This window comes from Nipponia nippon, unplaced genomic scaffold (assembly GCF_047370975.1).
Source record: "Nipponia nippon isolate SJK-2023a ecotype South Korea unplaced genomic scaffold, ASM4737097v1 scaffold_8, whole genome shotgun sequence".
Taxonomy (NCBI): domain Eukaryota; kingdom Metazoa; phylum Chordata; class Aves; order Pelecaniformes; family Threskiornithidae; genus Nipponia; species Nipponia nippon.
This window is the reverse complement of record NW_028262402.1, coordinates 21,650,359-21,673,411: the sequence shown is the minus strand read 5'-3', so window position 1 is coordinate 21,673,411 and position 23,053 is coordinate 21,650,359. Positions and strand designations below refer to the sequence as shown.

At 37.5% G+C, this 23,053-nt stretch overlaps 1 protein-coding gene across 3 annotated transcripts in view; it reads left to right on the top strand.

Moving 5' to 3' along the window:
* The window catches only part of LOC104017578 (E3 ubiquitin-protein ligase KCMF1), a 53,701-nt gene that overhangs the window by 6,485 nt on the left and 24,163 nt on the right, over nucleotides 1-23,053 (top strand). For 2 of the 3 annotated variants that reach the window (XM_087741231.1, XM_087741230.1), the window contains one exon: nucleotides 18,104-18,271. In XM_087741231.1, coding sequence (XP_087597357.1) covers nucleotides 18,104-18,271 — 168 coding nt within the window. Of the gene's footprint in view, nucleotides 1-2,221; nucleotides 2,324-18,103; nucleotides 18,272-23,053 lie in introns of all 3 variants that reach the window. The other variant, XM_087741232.1, reaches the window with a different exon arrangement.

The window sequence follows — 23,053 nt, the reverse complement described above, 5'->3', positions numbered from 1 at the left end:
CAGTTTTAATCTTTATGTGCCTTGCTTTCCCTCTATTTCAAGAGAAAGAAAATGCTGCTTAGAAGTGCTGTTAAAGTTAATTCATTGATATTTGTGCTGCACTGAAATGCTATAGAGAAATGCTTGCAGGGAAGAGGCAGTGAGAAAATCCATAGTCAATGCAAATTTTTTGAAGTGTGTGATAAAAAAAGGCTCAGACTGACCAATGATGATAAAGAAATAGAGGCTTTTCTGTTTGTTTACTGAACACCATATGTCCTGGTGCACTGAGTGAGGTGGTGTTTTTCTAGAAAGGGATATAATTGTGTTAGATTGCTTTTCCTATCAATTCTGATGATGGATTGATACTAGGATACATATAATATGAGCAAGGTTGTGAGTTTTCATGTGTTTTGTTCTTGGGTCACTTGGGCTAAACCCTCCACATGCAATGCATTCTTCCGTCTACAGGATTTAGAATAGATGAGCTGTGGTTTCTGAAAATGGAGTTATAATGGAGGGGAGATATACAAGCTTAACTATAGGCAGCAATGTTGCTCACCTGTACAGAAGCAGCTGGGGCTCATTGAGTTCAGAGAACTCAAAAAGAATGCTGTTAGTGACTCAGGACACATGTGAGAGGGAATTACTACATGGATGGAAGTTGAAAAGGTGTTTACCTCAGAAAGGCTGATATGGAGAGGGAATCTAAAAGAAAGGCATCATCTGTGTAGGAGTCTGTAATCTCCCTTTCAAAATACAAGAAGAAGGTATTTCATGAATTCAAGAGGGTGATTAAAACTGAAGTGCTTTTTCATACAGTATGTAATGAGATTGTGGAGAATTTTGTCACTGAAGGTTCTTGAGGCTACCTAGTATCCAGATTAAACAATTAAAGCGTTGGATTTTATCTTAAATTTTATACTCCAGGTCTCTTAACTATTTCAGATTCAAATGTGGCTGTCAAGTATCTCAAATCTTACATCCCATTTCATTCCTACACCTTTCCCTGAAGCATCACCTGAACATCTGGTTTGAACTTACTCCGATTGTTTTTTGTACATATGGTCCTTATGGTTATCCACATTTTTATCTCTGTGTAGCAGAGATGTGGAGCATAGAGACAAGCTCATTAGTTTCACTGTTTTAGAAACCCAAGGTTTCAGTTCAGAGCTATTTAAAAAGTTTTATTTGGCTTATTGACATTTACTAAGTTGGTAAGTGAGGTCTGTAACAAGTGAAAATTGTGGGGCATCATCATAGAAGTGTCTTCAGTTTTAATATGATTTTTATCACTTGCATAACTGCTGTTTGTCCATAGGTCTCAGAATTGTATTTCAAAGGTGTGTGCAGGTGATGGGTTCATTTCTGCCACTTGAAGTCATTGGTTCTAGTTTGGAATTCATTTTTAAGTATGGAGAGAAGTCATTGGAGCTTCCAACATTTGGAAATTCCTCCCCCCCTCCCGGGTTTGTTCCAAGAATGTAGTTTGAATGAGTGTTAAGGGGAGGATGGATTTGTTTGATGGCATTTTTATCTTTTTTTAATGTTAAAATACTTAAATATCTTTTTTAGGCTTAGTCTATGATTTGCCTTTGTACAAGAATTCCTCTTTTTTATTGCCTGTTTGTCACCCTGCAGTGAATTTCATGAGTGTGTGAATTCTTTCTACCATGATTGCTTTATTTGGAGCTTCTTGGAGACTTTCTCTAAAATTTGCCCTATTTTCAGTTGGACACCTGGGTAAAACTTTTTTATTACAATTAAACAGGGAACCTGGACATAGGAGACCATGGTGTTTCTCCCATTTGCACGTGGGATATCAGGTAGAGATTTTATATCTTGCCAGAAGGCACTCGGGAAAGTCACCTAAAGATAGGAGTTAGTGGTCTTGTGCTCCATTGCAGTGAGTTTGAGATGCATGTCCATTCTTCCAAATCTTTGACTCATTGGGACATTTCAGTGGCATACACTGTTTGCAGTTATCACTTCATACAGTATTTTAAATTTGTTTTTAATTTCAGTATTCGCATAGAATTTCAGATTTTTATCAAAATGCTATTGATCCTGTTCCACATTTGATTTGGATCATCCCACTGTCATCACTGAGAAAATCCAGCTGAAAAAAGATGTTAATTTAAAAAAAAAAAAATCCACAGTTTTTTGAAAATATATTGCAAAAATAAGATGAAGCAACAAAGTTTAAAAAAATCATAACTCCATTTTTTTTTTCTTACCTCAGGTCAGATTTGGTCTTCCCCCATCACTTCTGCCACTTCCTGGTGCCAGATTCTTTTTGGGAGGCAATGTTTCTTGTCTTGACTGACAAGAGGTGCTGTCTCTGGTAGGATAAATTATCTTCTTTGCTTTCCTTTTTTTTGTCTTTGATCTCTCATCTTTCACCCTCTTATTTCCTTGTCATTGTTCTTCATTCCCTTTGCTGTGCTCTCCCTCTGCTACTTTCCTCCTTAGAGTACTCTAGGGTGGGATATTCAAAAACACCTGGGGAAGCTCTAGACCCATGTTGGGTTCAAGTGCAGTAGAAGGTTAATGTCTACCTCTCTAAGCCTCTTTGAAAAGCAAAGCTCTAGTGTTTCTTGGTAGCACAACTAGCCTTCACTTGTTTCTGAAAATGTTTAGGCAGTGGTTTCTCTGACCTGTTGGAGATGGATTTGGTTTGGTTTTGTTTGTTAGATGAGATGAGGTGGCTTTAGTAGTGAAAATTTTACTTACTAGTCTAGGTTATGACTGAGTAATTATTTGTTGAGGAGAGTCATTGTTTACAAAACTCTTCAGTAACCATTGATTCCTAGTGTGAATGGTATTTCAAGTCTGACTTCTGTTAGCTTATTGACTGTTAGCTTATTGATACTAAAGCAGCCAGTATTCTTGGCAGAAGGCGATTACTATTGGCCAGCTCTCTTAGACTGTATTTACCCTAAAAAATTGAAAGGTGAAGTCTTTAATTCATGTTAACTTCTACACTAACTGTTTATACATAATGTGACAGAAGGGATAAAGCAGTTTGAGACTATGAATATTCATATTAGGATTTTAATTTTAAACCAATTTCTAAACAAATTCTGCACCTCTACAGACCACTACAGTTGCCCTCCAGATGCTTGGTAGTATGGCAGGAACTTCATGGCAGCTTCTGGAAGTAAACACCTGGGCATGTGTGTAGAGCAACATTAGAATTACTTGGAGGCTGAATGGAGGCATCCTAGAGGTGGCTGGTTGGAGAGCAGTGCTGTGAGCTGTTGAACAGATGATATTCTTTGGATTCCTATCTCAAGTATTGTAGCTCCAGCAGCAATAGATCATAGAAGATTTTCAACGTCAGAAATGCCTTAGGATATAGTCATGCAAGGACTTCTTGTGTGATTGTCAGTAACTTCTGTCTTTACTTCCAAATAAATAATTCTGGTAAGAAACAATGTTCAGTTTTACTGGTAATACATTTTTTGCATAACTTATCAGTTTCTTGTGTGTATTAGCTATACATACTTAGAAATCGGTGTTCACCTAGAATGAATTTGAAACTGCTGGGAGTCTGACTATAAACCTTTGTTGGTTGGACTTTCTTTTGTGATAGTTAGAATGAAATTAGGTCTGAAGAAATCTGTGGTGTGGGCACAAAGGCTTGTCTGTGCTTAGGTTACCATCATCACTTTCACTTGAACAGCAAATGTTTGAATTATTGCAAATATTTGCTTATGCTTTCAATATAGGCAGTAAGGATGAAATGTGCCGAACGCAAACAGTATTTAATGTACAGGTATTATGTGTATATCAGTATGCAAGCGGAGGAGTGGATTGTCTCTGCAAGTGGAAGAATCTCTGTAGTGAGAAGCACGTTGTGATTCACTGATGAAATATGGTCTATGAGAGCAGCTTTACCAAGAATAATAGTGGTGGAGCATAGGTCACGACTGAACAGACATAGTTCTACCACTGCAGTTTCCAAAGTTTCTTCTGACTTTATCTCTCTACTTTCTGAAAGTAAATAAGGCCACTAACTTCAGCACCTGAATTACTGTTAGTTTTATTTTTCACATGGCCAGAGTAGGTTCTCTCCCTAAACCTAGCTGTGGAAAATGAGTTAAGATTGGGAAAGAGAATTCAGGATGCCCTTGAAGAAAGGCACCTAAGCTTTGCAGAAGTAGACTGTAGAGAATGCAGAGCTTTCTATGTCATGACTAAACTTTTTTCAATCTAGATGTGCATAAGATAGCTCAGATGATCTTAATTTCATACCTGTACCCTGCTATCATTTGTACTTTCTGATAAGATGAAAATGTCAGCAAGTGTAGTTTGATCTCTGACTGTACAGATGGCAGTTGGTTGTTCTGCTGTAAACCATGACCAATTTTTTTATTGTTTAGACTTGTATTTATTAATTATATTAAATAGATACCTTACAGATTTAAGAAGATTGAGTAGAAGCTGTGCAGAGTGTCTTGATTCAGAAGGAGGTCAGATACATTTTCCAGCTCTCTTCTCCCTTGGTTATCTTCAATTTTGGAAAACTGCAAAGGTGAATAAACCTATTTATCCTCCTGAATGCAGAAAGAATGGATGCTATGATCTGCAAGTACCTTCTCCCAGGTTATTTCGGCATAAGGCCTGTGAATTACCAGGCAGGATCTGGCAGCATACCAAGTGTTCCTTATTCTGGAAGACTTTTGTGAGGAGCTGAGGAAACAGCTTGAGATTTTGCTATAGAAGAGTGACTTTATAAGTGAAGATTCCTCAGAATAATTGACTGTTAGTAGTCAAATCTGTAGTAGTAGAGGTTGCTATAGATAACATTCTTGTGTTATTCCAGATTGCTGTCTGAAGTTTATTTAGATGCAGAGGATCTGCAGGATGCAAATTCTAAAGCTTGACTGATGATGTCACATTAAAAAAAGAATATAAATGGAGGATTTTAATAGGTTTTTGGGTGGTTTTGTAGTCTGTTATGACATTATCCAGCTCTTAAGTATTGGAGCCAGTTACTGGCAGGTGTCATTCTCATTGTACCTCAAAGCTCAGTTAATATTTTGTTCCTGGAAGCATTAGGAATTCAAGGAAAGTGACCAGAAAGCTGAAGGAGTGGATTGTTGAGAATTACATGCCAGAATACAGTTATTTAGCCAAGAATAATGTACTTTGGGGTGAGAATTGATTGAGGTGCAAGACTCCAGACTCTAGCTTTGAGGAGTACCATGATGGTATTTTTTTCAGAGCAAATATTTCACGTCAGCAGCCAATGAATGCTGTTTGTAGTGCTTGCATTAAACTTCGTGTTGAGCTTCTTCCAAACCTATTTTTCCTTTCTTCTAATGTCCTTACTCACAAATGAACGCTTTTGAAGAAATATGACGTTACATTCAATGTCCCTAAGCTGTAAGATGGCACTGCCTGGGCACTCTTTCATAGTGCTAATCATTTGGAGATTTTGGCAGTGTATGGCAATTGTAAAGGTCCATACTGTAGTTTCTTCCAGTTAATCCAGGAACCCTAGAGAAGCTGCTGGGACTCTCAGGAATGTCTCAGACATGAGAAGCTACAGAGGAGATACTTTGAATGATCTGATGACCTGTATTCAAGACTAAGCAGACCCTAGGGGTAAAGAAGGCTAAAGAAGTTGTGTGTAAGTAATAAGGTTGTGAATCCTTTTGTTTTCCTCCTGGAACAATTGTAAGGAGTCTTCTAATTGTACACGAGAAAAATGGACTCACTATTGGCTGTACCATAGGCCTCTAAGTTGCTGTATGTTGGTATGTTAGCTGTACTGAAAGATGTCTGCAAATCCAAAAAAGTTTCACAGCTCTACCTCTAAAATGTATTTTATGTGGACAGTATTTCAGGTGCAGTGTCATAACTCTTTCTTCATGAAAAATTAATGTAGAATTGTAACCTTTGGGAAGGTAAGAGGTGCTGAATTGCTTCTGAGTTTCACTGCTCTGCTGAGAGGTGTATCAATGAAGTAAGGTAGCTGCCAGTTCTAACATGCGGAAGAGTCTGGAAGGAAAGTAGTTAATGCTTACTGTTTCCTGTAGGAGCTGGTGTGTTGTAACTATCTATAGAGAGCTCGGAAAACCTGTTAAAATAACAGCTGGCTTAAAGTTATACCAGGAATGTGGATGTCAGTTCTGCTGAATGGGCTGAAGGTCTCCCTTCATCCCTGCTCCCCAGTGATGGCATGTTGAAGACTGCCAAGGTAAATGCATAGAATTTCACGCTCATACCCAGCCTCAGTTATGGGTATCTGTAGACTAGAAAGCTGTGCAATTTTTGTGGTAAAACTGGTTGCATGTTTGACATGCATTCCCAAATCAAACTTGAGAATCCAGCAGTGTGCAGTGAGGCAGTCTTATAAAAATATTTATGTGCTTAAAGAAGGTACTAACAACAGAAGGTGCAAGTATGATGGTGAATGGTTTTGCTTACAAACATCTGAGAACTTGAGATAGCTCAGCAGTTCAGTGGGCGAAAACTACCTTTCTGTGTGGAAATTCAAGCAGAGTCCCGTGGGAAATGGAGAACAGAGCTTATAAGTTAGTCTGAAAATGTAAAGAAGTTGTGGTTTTCAGTGTTACGAATGTACTATGTCTCTGCTTCAAAGATGCAGAAATTGGGGGAAAACAGTGAAAATAACTCTGGTGTTTCCACCTTCCCCAGCTTCATTATCTAGGTTTTCTTCAGTAGTATCTTTCTATTATAGCACTCAATTTTTTTTTTCTAATAGGCAGATCATTTAAAAATTTCTTTCAATGAAGATATATCAGATTTGTTTGTACAGTTGATTTTTCCCTTATCCTTAAAATACTGTTTTGTGCATTTTGTAATTGCAGTGTGGCATCTGAGCCTACAGTAAGGAGTAGTGGGACCTAATGGGTTTTGATGCTCCCTCTCCTTTTTTTGTTAAATTATGAAGTGAGGTATATTTTGTCTGTTTTGATAAAATGCTGTATTATTAGGCACCTGCTTTATTCTTGTAGTTCAGCAAATAACGAAAAATATCTCCAGATTTTTCTGTCTGTTATTTTCATTGAGAAAAATGTCTTTTTTGTGTAAGCTCAATTTCCAAATTTTTAGAACTCTGGGAAACAGTTGTCATTCAATTGTTAAATTAGGTTCCTGTAGTAAAGTATTCTTCTGCAACTGTAAATTTCAGACTGTTTTCATCTGGCTGTTGATCCTTTGTGCAAATGCAGTTTTCCAAATATTTTTGACATGGTTTAGTTCTGAAAGTCTTGTTCTAGAGCAAGGCTGAATGACTCTGTCTCCTATTCGGAGTAAGGATGAGGGACTGCAGAAGGCTTTTGTCTGAATCAAGGTGATGGGAATTGTGGTACCTGTCTGACTCTTGTGGTGTAAGTCAGAGTGCTTGGCAATTTGCTTCATTAAAATTTAACATGAGGATTTGAGAGATCTGAGTTTTGGCAGGATAGAACAAAAGTCTCGTTTTTTTGGTCTTTATTCTGCTTTTTAGTGTTTCTACCTGCAACAAAAGAGTTACGTTGAAACCACAGTGATTGTTTTGTTCAGAGTTGGTGTTTCCTCCTCCAGTTGAAAATAGGTGCTCTAAATACTGACCTTAATGTATCTTCAGTTTCTATACAGATAAAAATAGAGATTGTTTTTTCTCTTTGAAATTGTAGGTGGCTGCTTTCAGTTCAAGGAATAAAAATGAACTCTCCCTTCCTGTCCTTAAATTTCTTAATATGATTGGGATTTTATGGCAAAATAATAGTCAACCTGATGAACTTGTTTCATGTTTTCTACAGTAAATTGATCCCTTGTTATCTGGTTTGATAGACTTAATTTTTTTTTTCATACTTGGCCCAAGTGATGCTTTCCTTTTTAGTGTATTGGATTAAAAATCCAATTGTGTAGTGTCTTTCCTGAGAATCAGGTTTACTTTGAGGACAGGTTTGAACAGAAATATTTTTTTAAAGTAGTTTTTCTTAAATACAAAAAAAAGTCTTGTTTAAGATATTGAGCTAATTATAGTAAAAAGACTAAGTACTGAAGATTTGTGAACTGTGATCTGTAAATCAGTGATGGCTTTTACAGTGTTTAGTAATAGATTGAAAGCTATTTAGGAAGATGATCTGACTCATTATTTTCAAATAGGGTAGTTAGTAAATTATTCTGAAAAGTAAGTTGGATATATGTGTAAAGGATGGATGGGACTGTCAGGGAAGTGTTCAGAAGGTAATATTCTGATAATCTTTGGTTCTTTATGTATATGTGTTATAAGAGGAGAAGAAAAAAGAAGGTGCAAGTAATAAAGCTAAATTAAACTCTTCCTAATGAGAGGAAGAAAGAGAAAGGTAGGCATTTGGTATGGCTGGCAAATGGCTGGGTTGCCAATCGAGGGAACGTATGAGCAATTAGCAAAGAAGTGTGTGCCATGGAGGACTGGAAAGAAGGGGAGAGAGGAATGGAACAAACTCAAAAGTAGTCATGAAACCTTTTTTGCTTTAGGTTACTGCATTTCCCACAGCACTTTCCTGGTGTAGCTTTCACATAAGCAACTGTAGTTTCTGCAGGCATGTTATCAGCCTGAGAAGCTGTTCTCTAACAAAGAGTGGGAGTAAAAGTGGTTGCCAAGGCAGTCTGTTTATGTTCATAGTAAGAAAAATGCCTGAGAAAGCCCAGGGTAGAACATTGCTACTACTTAAATGAATATACTGTAGGTTTTTAAACTCCTGTTGCCATTTTTAAAAATAAATTTACGTTATTGTTCTGTCTCGTCTTCAGAGAAATTAAATTATTTTTACAAGTTCCTAGACCTCTTGTGGTATTAAGGAAAGATGAGTTCCTTTTATGACATTGTGGTGCTGTTCAAATGGTGATTTTGAAGGTAGGCTGCAAGTTCAAAAGTATTCTTATGCTCCTCTCTGTAAACTTAGTTAGGTGATAGGGAAGAATCTAGATACGGCTGCCTGCTGTGTATCAGACATTGCTGCTTTCTTTAGTGAAGAGGAGAACCACTTGTTCTTCTTTTCCTCCCTCTTTCAGCTGCTTTCTGAATGTATTTTACTGACATGAAAAGCCTGTGTATTTCCCGACCACCTTGTGCAAGTCTGTAAGTCTTGGCTATTGTGAGACATCTTGTAATCACAAGGCGTTACTGCGAGAGCTGAAACACTTGCTGCATGAAAACTTTTTTTGTCTTTCACTTCTAGCTCTGTGGTTGCCCAGACAGTGTTCCCTGCTTCCTGCATTGCTGCCTGTGCTAAATCTTACTACTTCTCTGTGCTTCAGGGGAGAAAAGCTTGCCACATTTGCCTGTTTGAGGAATGTTTAAGTATAAGAGGGTCAGCAGTGAGTCTGATAGTGCAAAAGGAAGTAAAGCTGAGGGTGTATTCCAGACACCAGAGCTATGTGTAGGGTGTACCTAAATAGAGATTTAATTTCTGCTCAGCTTTTTGCAAAGGTAAGAATTTACAAGGAAAATTGATGAATTTTGCCTCTGCCAGGTGTGTTGAGTATTGATGTTTTTCTCTTACCTGCCTCAAACAATGGCTCATAGAAAAAAGGGTCAAGACTATCAAGTCTTCAAACACTTCAACTTCTCTGCTCAGTTGAGCCAGTTCTCTTCTGTGCCTGATTGGATGTGTGTCTTTCTCTCCTTTTTTGTTTTTTTTTTCCTTTTTTTTGGTCACTCTTCTTAAATAACAGTCTAAGCCAAAACATGCAAAGGTTTATTTTCTGAGAAGTCTGCCTCTTAATTCTTGCAGGGCTCAACAGAGACGTACCAGTTCTTCTGTTTAATTTCTTGTTAGAGTTTTCTCAGTGTTTATTCATGTTTTACTCCCCCCAGCCCAATTCTCTTTCAGTTGGTGTTTGTCTGAGCTGCATATTTCTGTTGTCTCTTTAGTCCTGAAAGAAACTCAGGAACCTGGTCCTGTCTTACTAAATGAGAAGCTTTGCCATTGATTTTACTAGATACAGGATTTAGCGCAGTGCTGTTACTGTTACTTTCTTGCCCTGGCACTGTTCACAGCTTCCTCAGTTTAAGTATTTTTCTGTTAATAGAATTCACATGCTGTTTGCCATTTTCCAGATTAACAGAGTTGTTAAATAAGATCATGTCTGGTGCCAGTTCCCTTTGCTGCCACATTACAAACTTTCTGCTCTCTGATAAATGTGTTGCAATTTGTTTAATTTTAATGTGTTTACAGTACATTAGCAGGCTTGCATGTTTTGATGGTCAAATTAAATTATGTAAGAGACATGTGAGAGTATCAAATTTTAAATTAGAAATCCAAATCTGCTTGATCAAAAATCCTTGCAAGGTACACTGTTTCTAATTCTATTTTAAAAGTTTTAAACATGTCTGGCAAAACCTTTCACTGTGGATCAGTTCTCATGACAGGTTAAGAATTCTGCTGGTTTCTAAATGTTTAGATTTGTTAAATGTAATACTCTATCCAGAGAAGATACTTGACATTTTTTTGTTGAAAATATCGGAAGTCTGTGGTACTCTGAGTAAAAACATCTTTGTCCTGTAGGAGACCAGGACTTAAAACTGTAACCTAGTTTTCTCTGTCTGAATTTAAGGAACAATTAGTGGAGAGTCTGATCAGGATATGAAGCCTAGAAAACATTATTTAGATTGTCAGTAACTATGTAATATGCTTTTTTTTTTTTGGCTAATGTATCTGGAGAAAGTGGTTTGTTTCTGTTTTGTGGTGTTTCAGTACCTTGCAAAAGTAATAAAACAGAAAATAGAAGGCATAGCAAATATTATTCTAGGAGGTTTCAAACATAATAGCACTCCTCCAGTAAAGGTGGACTCCACATTTATATTTTGCTAAACAAAATTCCTTACATAGAAACAGGGTAGGCTAGTTAAAAAATACGTTTTGAGAATTGGTCTCCTGTAGCTGCTTTCTTGTATTATCTGAAGGAGTTTCCCAGGACTCCTATGAACTTGTTAAAATCCTTTTTTCATTCATGCTTGCTTTCTGTGTTTTGGCACAGGGATGTGCATTATTTTGTTTGTCTGTCTTCTCTTCAGTGGAGATGTGTTTGTCCTCTATTAAGGAGGATTGGGAAGGTATTCCACCTAGCTTGTCAGGAAAGTAGAATTTTTTTTTTCTGCATCATAGGCTAAATAGTGATTCTTGGTAAAATGATGTCTAGATAGTAAGTCCAGATTTTTCAGCAGCCTCCAGAGCAGTTTCTGGTTTGTGTGTGTGGTGTCCCAGCAGTAGATTTAGAGAGACGAAAGAATCTGCAGGTTTGTATGTAAAATGCTTACAAAGAAAGTGATTGCTCTTTTTATTGTGTAGAGAGAATGTATGTTTAATATTGACAAGAACCGATTGAGATTGTGTGTGTGTGCTTGTACAGAACCTATTTTGGCCTATTTCAGGTCAGATTAAATGAGCAATATTTAAACCTTATCTTACAGAAGTATTTGTATAGTATCTCTTCTTTCAGTGATTTGGTACTTGGGCGAATAAACTTCACAACGATTTTTGAACAGTGATCAATAAATTCATATTGATGGTTTTTTGTTTGGATGGAATTTTTTTGGAAAAGGTGATATTTAAAAGAAACTTGCGCGCACAGGGTTTACTAGTTTGCTGTTATGTCATCCATCTGGGGTTGTAAGAAAACAACTTCCCTCTTTCAGCCAGTTTCAACTAAGGTGGTAGTGAAACCACAAGTGTTTGAGATCTATTTTTAAAAATTAAAATGTTCAATTGTGTTTATATTTGCATTGATGGTGGCAAAGTTGTTCTTGGTCCTGCTGTATAAATGTCATGATGACATCTGCTGGGCAGTATGATCAGTACATATGAGATACATAGAACCTGCCTGTGAGAGTAGTAAATCCTAAAGTAAGACTAATTAGGAATTTTTTTATTAAGATGCTGAAGAATTACAAACACTGTGTTAGCATTTTGGTATGTTTTTTGAAGGAGTAAAAACAACCTTACTTGTTTAGATATTGTGGCCTTACTCTCAAAGTTGCATCTGGAGAAGAGGTGCTGAGTGGCTTTTTCAGTATTCAATGAATTTTTGATTGTGTTTTAGGGAGATATAAATAGTTGTAATGGTCGTCTTGTTCTTTGCCTGATTTTAGTACTGTATTAAAATAATTTGTGAAATCAAATAGAAATGGATGGACTGACTTACAAAGGTTACAAATTCAAGTTAGGAAGCAGTGAAATGAAGCTAACTAGCACAATTTTATTTCATCCCTTACACATAGGCCTTAAGATAATAAGTTTAATTACCTGGCCAGATACTAGTTTGTGTCTGGGACACTCCTCCCTGACTGCCTCAGTGCACAGGATGGACTGCTCTGAGGATGAAATAGAGAGGTGTTCTGTTGCACATCTGAAACGGATATGAGGCAGGCAGCTGTGTGAAGTTTTTGTTGTGGTGTCAGAATTGGAAGGCATGACAAATGAATGAATCAGGTAATTCCAGAGAGAAAAGGACAGTTTCATGGGAAAAGCAGGTGGCTGTTGCTGTGCAGAGCTCTCCCTCTCTCCCCCCGCCCCTGTGTGATTCCCGCATAGTGTTGGGCGTGTTTTGCAGTGCTTACTAATCACTTGTTCCTGATGCCCTAGATGACCAAAACCATTCGGTGTATAAATTCCACGACTTGGGATGCAAAAGCAAAAATGGAAGAACTCCTTTTCGTAGCAGGTTGACTAACGCTCATGTGTTAGGACCAAGGCTGAAACTTGCTGGGCCAGCCGTACTGCTTGATTCTTTCTTTTTAGACCAGCTCTAGAGAAGTACTACACACTGTGCAAGTGGGTCCATGAAACTTATTGACCACAAGGAGATGACAAGATTCAGGGGTCTCTTTCTACTCCAGACTCTGGAGAGGAAGGAGGAGTGCTGTTCAGAAAACAAAAATGGTTTTGCCCTTCTGGTCTAACATAGGCCTGATTCCTTCCTTTTCCTCCCCCCTTTCTTTCCAATTCTAAGTCAGCATCATCTCTGCCTGCAGCTTTAATCCTACTAGTTCTTTTTGCAGACATCCTAGTCTGATTGGTGCTTCTTCCACTCTGCTATAGGAAGATAACTGCATGTTCAGCCGTGTTGCACACAGGAGGGGATGGAGCATTTTTAGTTACTTCAGGGGTGTGATGTGTGAATTTTCTGTTCAGCACTTGGAGCTGCAAGGGTAATGGAGTATGCTCTGTGTTTTAGGTATCCTTGATGTTTGTTTCCACTATCTGCTTTAGTAAACACATGAGGAAAAAAATTTTATGGTTTGGATGAAATTTTGGTGAAATTTTCATAGAAACAACAGAAGTTTCTGTTCCTAGAAATTAACTTCTCAAATTAGGCAGTAGTCTGCAGTAAGAGATGAGGCTATTAAACATTTGGCATTTCTTTTTGAATGTTATTAAATAGCATATATTTTCCTATCTTTGGTCTTGGAAGCAACTGAACCACTTAAGTAGAATGTCTTGCTTTAAGGCTTGGCGTTGCTGCTACAGCTGAGATCGTTGATGTCAAGAAAATTTATTTAAAAACAAAACAAAAAACCCAAACACAAAAAACCCAAAAAAACGACCCCCAAAACACCCAACCCACTGAAAGAACATCTTACACTGAAATGTGTCAGATGCATATTAAAAGTAGTGGTACTTATGATCTTCAGAATATAAAAATAAAACACAGTACACAGGTTGCAACCCTTTGTACCACAAAAGAGGCAACTTTTCACTTCGATGCTTAAGTTAGGGTTTTAGAAAAGTAGAAACCTTAAAGCTTGTCCAGACCTCTTGAAATTCAGTGGTACTTTTGCATGTAATTCTGTCAGTCTTTGAGAAGGGTGAACTCCTTCAGTAGTTCAGGTGAAGTAGGATGAAATACTTAAGTAACTGGCATTTTCATCCTGAAGAAAAAATTACTGACAGACTAATTTTGTATTTATGTTGGACATTAAAGAAATTCAGTGGTCCTCAGTCTGATCACTGATGAATTAAAAACAGTACCTGAATTACAGTCTGGAAGGTTGGTTTTTGGGCATTCAGCTGCTGACAGGGAATGTTAAATGGTGAAACTACCCATGAACCTAATGTCTTCCTATGTGGTGTTAGAACAAAGGAGTTTAATTCTCAGGGATAGCACAAGCTCTCAGGCGCTAAAAGTTGCTGTCTTCACTGTTTGAATACTTCAGATGCAGGCTTCATATGTGTTTTAAATGTTTTCTAGTGATGAGTGGATGGCACTTTCTCTGAAATTTCTAAAAATTAAATGATACATCTGAAGTATTGATGAAGTTTAGCAGCTCACATTGTTTGAGGCAGGAACATATTCCAGTGTCTCTATATAGCTTATCTTTGACCCTGTGTTCTTCGTAAGAAAAAAAAAAAAACCAAACCTGCTGAGTTCTCTAGTTTCTCAGGTCATTTTTGTCTGGGCCAGCTTATTGGGCTTTTAATATTAATTTCAGGATAATAATTCTGATTGCCATAGTATCTGAGGAGGCCAAGTGGGGAAAAAACCCTTTGCTCTGTTACAGAGGGGCATCTATCCAAGGCAGCAGTGGCTTGGAACATTCAGGACACTAATTGATGTTACACCTTAGCGTTGCTTGTAATTGTAAAAACAAAGTAATCCTGATGTATGTAGTATTTGAACCACATGTCTGTCCAGCGTTGTTCTCTCCATTATGAAATCAGACTATGTGCTCCCTTTGGTCTCTCTGTTAAACCCAGGGGAAGTTGCTTTCATTTTCGTTAATTCCTAGCAAAAACAATTCTATGTCATAAGAGGAAATTATATTTGGCTATCAGGATCAAACTATGAAAGGTGTTGGGGAGGGGCTTTGTTTTGGGTTGGTTGGTTTGTTGTTTTTTTGGTTTGTTTTTTAAAAAACCATGACTATTCAGCATGCTACATATAAAATGCTTGTGTGATAGTATCTTCCCTGAAGTCATTGGCCTGGATTAGGTGAAGATGTGGGATGACTTGACAAAAAAGTAGTAAGAATTTTGTATTGAAGGGGTAAAACATATTTTATTAATAGGACTGTTAGGTATCTCCTGATTCATTTCACTCAAAATGTGAAGTTGGAAAGACTGAGACTGTTGATATTGCGAGCGAATACTGCTGGAGAAACTTTTAGAACTTGAAGTTTGATAATTAAATGTAAAGTGAACCAAAACTCCTTAGGCTTTTAGCACAATGCTACCCTCTAGTGGAACAGTGTTGCATTAAAAAAACCCAACATTCTTTGTCAGTGAGCAGCAAGGTTTTAATTAGATGTGATATATGTTATGCAGTATATATGGGTACTTATATATGGGTACTTGTATAGCAATAACAAAGTCAAAGAAAATTTGAGGAAGCCACCTCTATCATCTATGGTAATGAACATGTAATCTGTAACTAATGAATATTTCTTACTCTGATCATTCCAAATCGTTGCTTTGCAAAAGGTGAATTAGAAGTTCTTGCTGAATAGTAATTCATTCAGGGTTAATACGATTTCATTCAAAGATTCTTTTAAAAGTCAGTAGTGTTTTGTGCAAGTCAGAAATGTATGCTGATTATGTAAACACTTGTCACGCATTGTTCAGGCTATTCTTTTGGTTGGTTGATTGCTTTTGTTCCATGCTTCAAAGGGAACCCCTCCAGACCATGTTTTCTTCTCAAAACCTGTGATTTAAATGGATGCATCCAGTTTAATCTGACATTACTGAGTCTATAACATAGCTGCTGTATTTGCAAATGTAAGGTAAACGTGGGGAAATGTTGGATAGGCATCTGGTGAAAGACATGCTTTGCTGACTGGGATGTGTTATCTTTGAGTGTCTGGGGCTTGTGCTGGGAAGAGAAATGAACTTTTGGAATTTCAGTTGATGTAAAGATTAAAGTTGAGAAAAATTTAAAAACAAAATCAAAGCTTTGATAAGGAAATAATTGTTTACCATAGTAGAAAGAATAGGGTGGGACGAGATTATTTGCCTGGGTATTTCACTTTCCAGATCCTAGGCTGGATAGATGGGTGAGGTTTTGGCAGCCAAGTAATAGGCTTGAAGAACAGGAAAAACTGTAACGGACCTGACTTTAGTGAGACTGTTGTTAAAAGGGAAGAATAAGTGATGTATCCTCTGGAAAAGAAGTCCTACTGGATTCAGGGGAGATCTGGGGATTTAAGCATGGGTTAGCTCCCAAACTGAGGCTTTTAATTATCATTTTGCCTTTTGTGGTTTTCATTCTCTGCTACGCAAAAGGATATAAAAGTAATGTGGTGCATCCCCTGCTGTCAGCCTGTTTCTTGAAGGGGAGGATGTGGTAGTTATGGCAAAATATTAACCTTGAGAGATGTAGAAAGCATGCTGTCTCTATAACTTTGTTATTCTCTTGGTCTGACTTCACGAGCTGTAGCAATGTGTTGTACTAATGTTAGTTTTTCTTTTCGAATCAGATGGTAGACTTCTGATAATCGATCATGAGAAGCAAAATTCATCTGTTTGACAACCTTGTTGTACATTTCCACTGGAAATGTTCTTAAGTTTTAATTATAAACATTATGATGTGATTTATGTTTATGGCTGAATTTCTCCAAAGTTAATACCACAAAGTGTATGGGGCTTGCAGTTTGGAATGATATGGAGAAGTATTGACATGAGAAAAGCATGTCAAGTGAGAAAGGTTTATAAAAAAAAAAAAACAAAAAAACCTAACTTTGAAGATGGTAACAGAGTGGTAACAGGGCCATCCTCAAAATGTATTTCTTTGAGGCTATTAACAAAGATTCTTGAAATATTTTCTTCTAATACAGTATTCCATGTAGAGTGATGCTTTCAAAGTAGATACTGAGTGAGGCAACTAAAGAAATAGGCGTGTTATTCATATAAGCACGGTGCTTAGACAGTAGAAACAATTAGATAATGCCTTAAGTTATCCCTGTAGGTAAAGAAACTAAAGGAAAAATGATGAAATAGTTTTGTCCGCTGTTCATCTAAATGTGATGATGCAATTGTTTGAACAAGTAGCAGAGATTTAAAAGAAATTACTTATTGTTGCATTCCTGTACTGTTGTATTCCTGTTTGTGTGGTAAAGCTTCTGCTCAGATGCTAGAGTGGAGTAGCACAACAAAAACATGAAAAAAAAAAAAATCTGTAATTAACACCAGTCCTCTGGCAGTTAGGCTTAAAAAAGAGGGAGGTGGCTAATGTGACTATTTCGTTCAGACAGTTTTATTTCTCCTAACTTGTCTGTGCTTGTACAAAGCTATGAAGAGCATGTCTTAGCTGATGCTGAAAGAGGATGTTGATCAAAACCCTGCCTTAATTGTATATACACTAGTTTCTTTTGTGGAGGCCCTTAATTTGCTGCTGCAGTTCAAGGAAGTTTGTGTTAGACTTGACAGATTACAAGATGGTGATACTTCTCCTGCACTTAACTAAGTAACCAAGAGAGAACTGAAACCGCATGGAGAAAAATGAAAACCTTTGGAAGCTATAAAACCTTTCTCTGACATGTGCAGTGTGACTACCTTACAGTGCAAAAACTGAGCTTGAGAAAGAAATAGGGTGGAGAGAACTGATGCAGCCTAACTTCAAAAAACACCGTAACTTTTTTCTGTTATTTAAAATGGAAAAAGGTCCTAACTTCTACCCCACATATAATGTCAGCGATGGTTATGGTGTTCTTCAGAATTAAAGTATTAGGAAGTGTGAAAGTAGAGGCTGAAAGGCTGGTGGATTTTTGTCAGTGGTTGGTTTGCTTATTTTTGTTGGTTTTGACTCTTGATCTGCCATTATACTATTTAGCTTTTAAGAGTGTTTGGCCCAAGGTTCCTAACTGAACAGTCAAAATACCAGTCAATACTACCAGGTAAAGGTGCCTGTAGGAAGGTGTGTCTGAAGAGATTTTATAACTCGACTTATTATTATTTCACATGCTTGAGTTTGCCCTTATTTTACTTCAAGAATTCCAGATTCTAATTTTGGGACAGCAGTGTCTTTTAAAGACAAATACATTTAAAGATTGAGTCTTGTGTCAGCTGCACATGTCAGAGATGGCTCGCTCCTTTTAGTTGTTGAGAGGCAATAGCAATGAATCTGCCTCTTCTAAAAAAAAAAAAGTGCATTTATTGCTGTTTAAAGCCATTTTATTTGTTTACAGGTGTCAGCTGTGATGCATGTTTAAAAGGAAATTTTCGAGGTCGCCGATACAAGTGTTTAATTTGCTACGATTACGATCTGTGTGCAACTTGTTATGAAAGTGGTGCAACGACGACAAGGCATACAACTGACCATCCAATGCAGTGCATACTAACAAGAGTAGATTTTGGTAAGTGATAATTTGAAACTCTGGCAATTTGATGCTATGTTGTGTCTACAAACATAATACGGATTTTCATGTTTGTACTTACTAATCACTTCCCCCAGTAACACTGACAATAAGAGCAAGTTCTTGTCTTCTAAAAAACAAGTGTGTTTTCTTTGATTTTAGTGTACAAGAACTGATTTCTTATTTCTTATTTCTTATTTCTTTTTAATTGGTGCATATATATTTTTAATCTTTTTTATTTTGGTTTGATAACAGCAGGTTATCAGACTAATAAATATACTTAATGACTGCTCCTAATTAGCTTCCAATTCAGAAAATGAGGCAAGCTTCTACCCCTAGTATGCTTTACTTAAGTGCCACAGTCTACAAGCGGAAAAATCCTGGTGAGATTTTGTAGGAATGTTATTTACTGATGGTTTATGGGGGACTGTAGGTACAGCAGGGGTCGTGATGGGCTGTACTGAGTATAAAAGATTAGTGGCAAGGACTAGCATGTAGTCTTCTTGGAACTCCTTTGAAGATCTACTAATTTCTGGCTGTAAAGCCATGTCAATATTTAAAATAAAGCAATAATTGTTCTTGTCTCCTATCCTGCTTGTTTCTATTGCATCATATTTGTAACAGGTTGTAACTCACAAGATACTTCTGTGGAAAACCACCACTCTAAGATGTTGCTGATGCTGCACACGTATTTCGTTTTTATGTTAAGCCCATGGGGCTAGCATTTTAATAAAATTTTTTTAGTGATCCTGGCTGTATTGTTTTTCACGTTTTGAATTCTTTAAATGTGATGATTTCTTAAAAGCTGAAGTCTTATGAATTGTAAATTACTTTCTTACCTTTTTGATTAGAACAAAAGTAAAATCTACTTCTTTATTGCTTTAAAGATTAGAGAATAGCTATATATTTTTTTTATGTGTGTATATAATATATATAAAAAAAAATGCAGTTGGTTTCTCAAAACGGCCTTTGAATGAAGATGTCTTTCATTGTCCTTTAATTTTCAGGGCTCTGCTTGCCCCAAGACTACCTGGCCATGACTTCAAAAATCCAGGCCCTGGGAATCCAGGGTTTGGAAGGAAATAATTTAATGCATTATCAAAAATGCATGCCACTATTTTAGCTTGCATGTGTTTCTTCTTGGCCCTTTTTTTTTTAATATCTCACTAATGAGGTAAAATTCTCTGTGTACAGTATATTAATTCAGGATTCTGGTCACTGAGATGCACAGTTGAAACTCCTTAGCCCCTTAGCAACATTTATTCTTAGATGTTACACATGGACTAGAAGGACAGCATTGCCATAAACATTAAATGCTCATCATAGGGGTAAAGAGGGCTTGAAACATGCTTGCTATGAAGCCTTAAGCTAATATTAAATGTCAAAGCTTTCAGTATACTGCAATGAGGAAACTTGTTCTGAACACTACTTTCTTAAAAAAACGCCTGTCATCAGAACCTAAGAATGTCTAGGAAATATATTTTATTTCTTGCAACTTGGATATTTCTCTTTTGGAAGTCTTTGATAAACGTATCTTTTGGTTTAATGCATTTTATTTGTGTATGTTGTAGGGGCAGAGAGAGGTTATTTTTTTACTATTTAAGTCTGCATAAAGAATACAAATGGTGAGGTGGAAGAAGGTTCACAGTGAACTATTGAGATGGGTAGTAGGAATCCAAGGGCTACTTCTGCGTTGTTTGGTGTTTATGCTACTGTGGCTTCTTTAAATAAGAAGAATAAGGAAACAAGCTCTAAAAATTTCATATGGCTTGATATCTGAGCATTGCTCCCACAGAACCAGTGTTAGGAAAAAAAAAATACTGCAGCAGAGCTCTGCAGCAAGACTCCTGGTTTGATTAACACTGTAGCACAAGAACAGGAAAGAATATATCACCACCAGATTGTGAACCATGGCAAAGGTGGATGGCACCCGAGTACTAGTGACCTTGTAAGCTTATACACTGGAGAACAAATTAGGGAATATTTAGAAATAACATATTCCTTGGGGCTCAGGAAGGTCTGTGACATCATTCTTACAATGTTTTTCTTTTACAGTTCACTGTAGAATGTAAGACATAAAGGAGTGTGCCTTTACAGTATTGTACAGATGCTTAGAGAAACTACGGTAACTTTTCAAAGGGCCTTGTGTAGCCAAGGAGATTATGTGACTTTGAGAAACATCCAAAAAATTAGGATCTAAGGAATGTTAAGTTTAATTAGAAAATCAATAATGAATGGTAGAACTAGTCTAGAATGACCTGTTTCAGAGTTGTCAGGATAGCTGTACTAGTGAATATTACAAATCACCAAGGAAGCAGATATTTGTGGGTTAAAAGAAAATAATCTCAAGGGCAAGACTGGCAATGTAAAACTAAATGGCATAGAAGTAATGAAGTCTTCAGTCACTTCCTAGTGATGTGGGAACTTAAATGAAAGAATGTTTTCTAATGTATGACTGTATGAGTAGCGAGTTTTCCTAAGTAAGGAAAACTTCAGTAGAATCACAGAATGGAAGGCTGTTAATAGAGGTAGGTGTGTGAATTGTAGTTTACTTGGCGATTGACAAACTTCAATACTGCTGTCTATAACCAGGTTTGACTCAAAGGTATGAAAACTGTTTTAAATAGGAGTAAACTTAGAGTTTTTGCTGATGGTGGGGAGGGAAGTGAACAGCTGGTAAAAGATGAGTATTTTACCAAGGAGAAGGAAGCAGAGTGGGGGATCGTTGCATTGCAAAACTGATGCAAGCACTTCAGAGGAAGTTAGTGTCATTTTTCTGATTTTAAGAGTGCACATGGGGATCAGTGAATAATCTGGTCAAGGTCCATCTGCAGCTGATGAAAAGGATGCTGAACTTCTAGTTCCCACCACTATTCTGGCCAGCAGTGTCTATATGCAGATAACTGTGGAGTTTGCTTAAGTACTCTGTGCCTAAAGCTGTGACCAAATTCAGGTTTGTGGTTGACAGCTAATAACATGGATGACCCTATGTGTCTGGGATTGTTTCCACATAGAAAAAGTGAACATTGTTTACCTCCATGAAAATTCTGATCAGTTTTTAGGGTTCCTAGGTACTGTAATAATGTTGCAGCGTATATTGCAAGAAGGTGGACTTCTTCAGGTGCTCTGAAGGAGCTTCTGTTATCATCTTGGTATTTTTTGATTTATTCCTCCCCCTGAGACTCAGACTAGTACAGGAGTCTGTATAAGAATACTGAAAACAAATAAGAAGCACCACTGATTTCTGGCTACAGATGTGTTCACTGTTGTACCATCTGGTTGGCAGATTTGTCTTTCAAGAGTCAGTGTATGACCTAGTATTGATTTTGAAGCAAGATGTGATCCAGAACAATGGTAGTGCTATTGTTTCCCAGTCCCCACAAGAGACGCTGGAAAAAATGCTTTAACACACGCACCAAGAATGATACGCTGCTGTAACAGGGACAGAGCTTAAAATAAAATATGAAGTGTCATATGTAATGACAAGTGGCCTTTAAAGCACAAGTCCAAGTAGTTTATTTCTGAGGGGTCGAAGTGTAGAATTGCAATAGGCCTGTGTAAAGAACAGGAATGTGCTTACCAGGCAGTCATCGTACTTTTGTGCTTTTTGCAGGACAGATTGTCAGGACACTGGAGCAGTTCAGAGCAAACTTCCCAGTTTTCTTTCTCTGAAAAAGAATCCTAAGCTGTTAAGATGCTTTATGATTTTAAGTATGTGGCTTGCACATTACCCCGATGATTTTAAAAGGGTTATACTGGCAAAGTAATACAAATTTTTAGTAGAATTCTCTGCCAAAATCATATTGTGTTACTTCTATCAGAATACAGAACAAGTGTACCTTCACTTGTCAGCTCAGGTGCTTATGTGACAGAAGATCCTGCCACCTTTTGTGCATAATTCTTAGACAAAGGGAGCTGCTTAAATAATGATTACCTTGATAAAGTGTACTGTGAGGTCTGACTGGATTCACCAGAATTCAGCTTGAGGCTTTTGTGATTTTTTTAACTACTAGAACAAGATCTGTCTGGTAAGTATGTATCTTGCTAAGTCAGAGCATCGCAGAATAGCCTAGTTTGTTTAGAAGGGGACTCTGGAGATCATCTGATCCAGCCTTCTGTTGGAAGCAGGGACATAAGTTGGGCTATCCCATCAAGTCAAGTCTTGAATATTTCCCTCAAGGGATGTTTCACCATTTCTGGGCCACCTATTCTGGCATTTTCTTCCTACAGTGAATGTTGGGGTTTTTGTTTGTTTCCTTTAAGTGGAATTTCCTCTGAAGCAGCTTATGCCTGCAACCTGTCACCATGCTTCCTTTTGAAGGGCATACCTCTATTACCTCTACAACTACTTTTTCAGTATGAGAAGTTGGAGATGATATCCACCTTGAGCCTTCTCTGGGGTGGAAGAACCCTTCTTTCAACCATTTTTATGTCAAGTTCTCCAGTCCTCTTAACTATCTTGGTGGACACAAACATGTGTGTGCACACACAACACACAAAACCTCTTAGATCCTCTCCATTTTATTTCAATATCTGTCTTGAATTGGAGAGACTAAAACTGAACTCTGTGTTGCTGGTGTTGCCTAACAAGTGCCAGGTAACGTGGCATAACAACATCCCTTGATTTGATGGTTGTTCTCTTACTGATTTAGTGCAGGTCATCATATGCCTTCAAGTGATGCAGGGGGACACGCTGCTGACTCATGTTTGGCTTGCTATCCACTGGGATCCCCTGGTCCTTTTCAGCAGAGCTGCTCCCCAGCCAGTTGACCCTGCCACTGA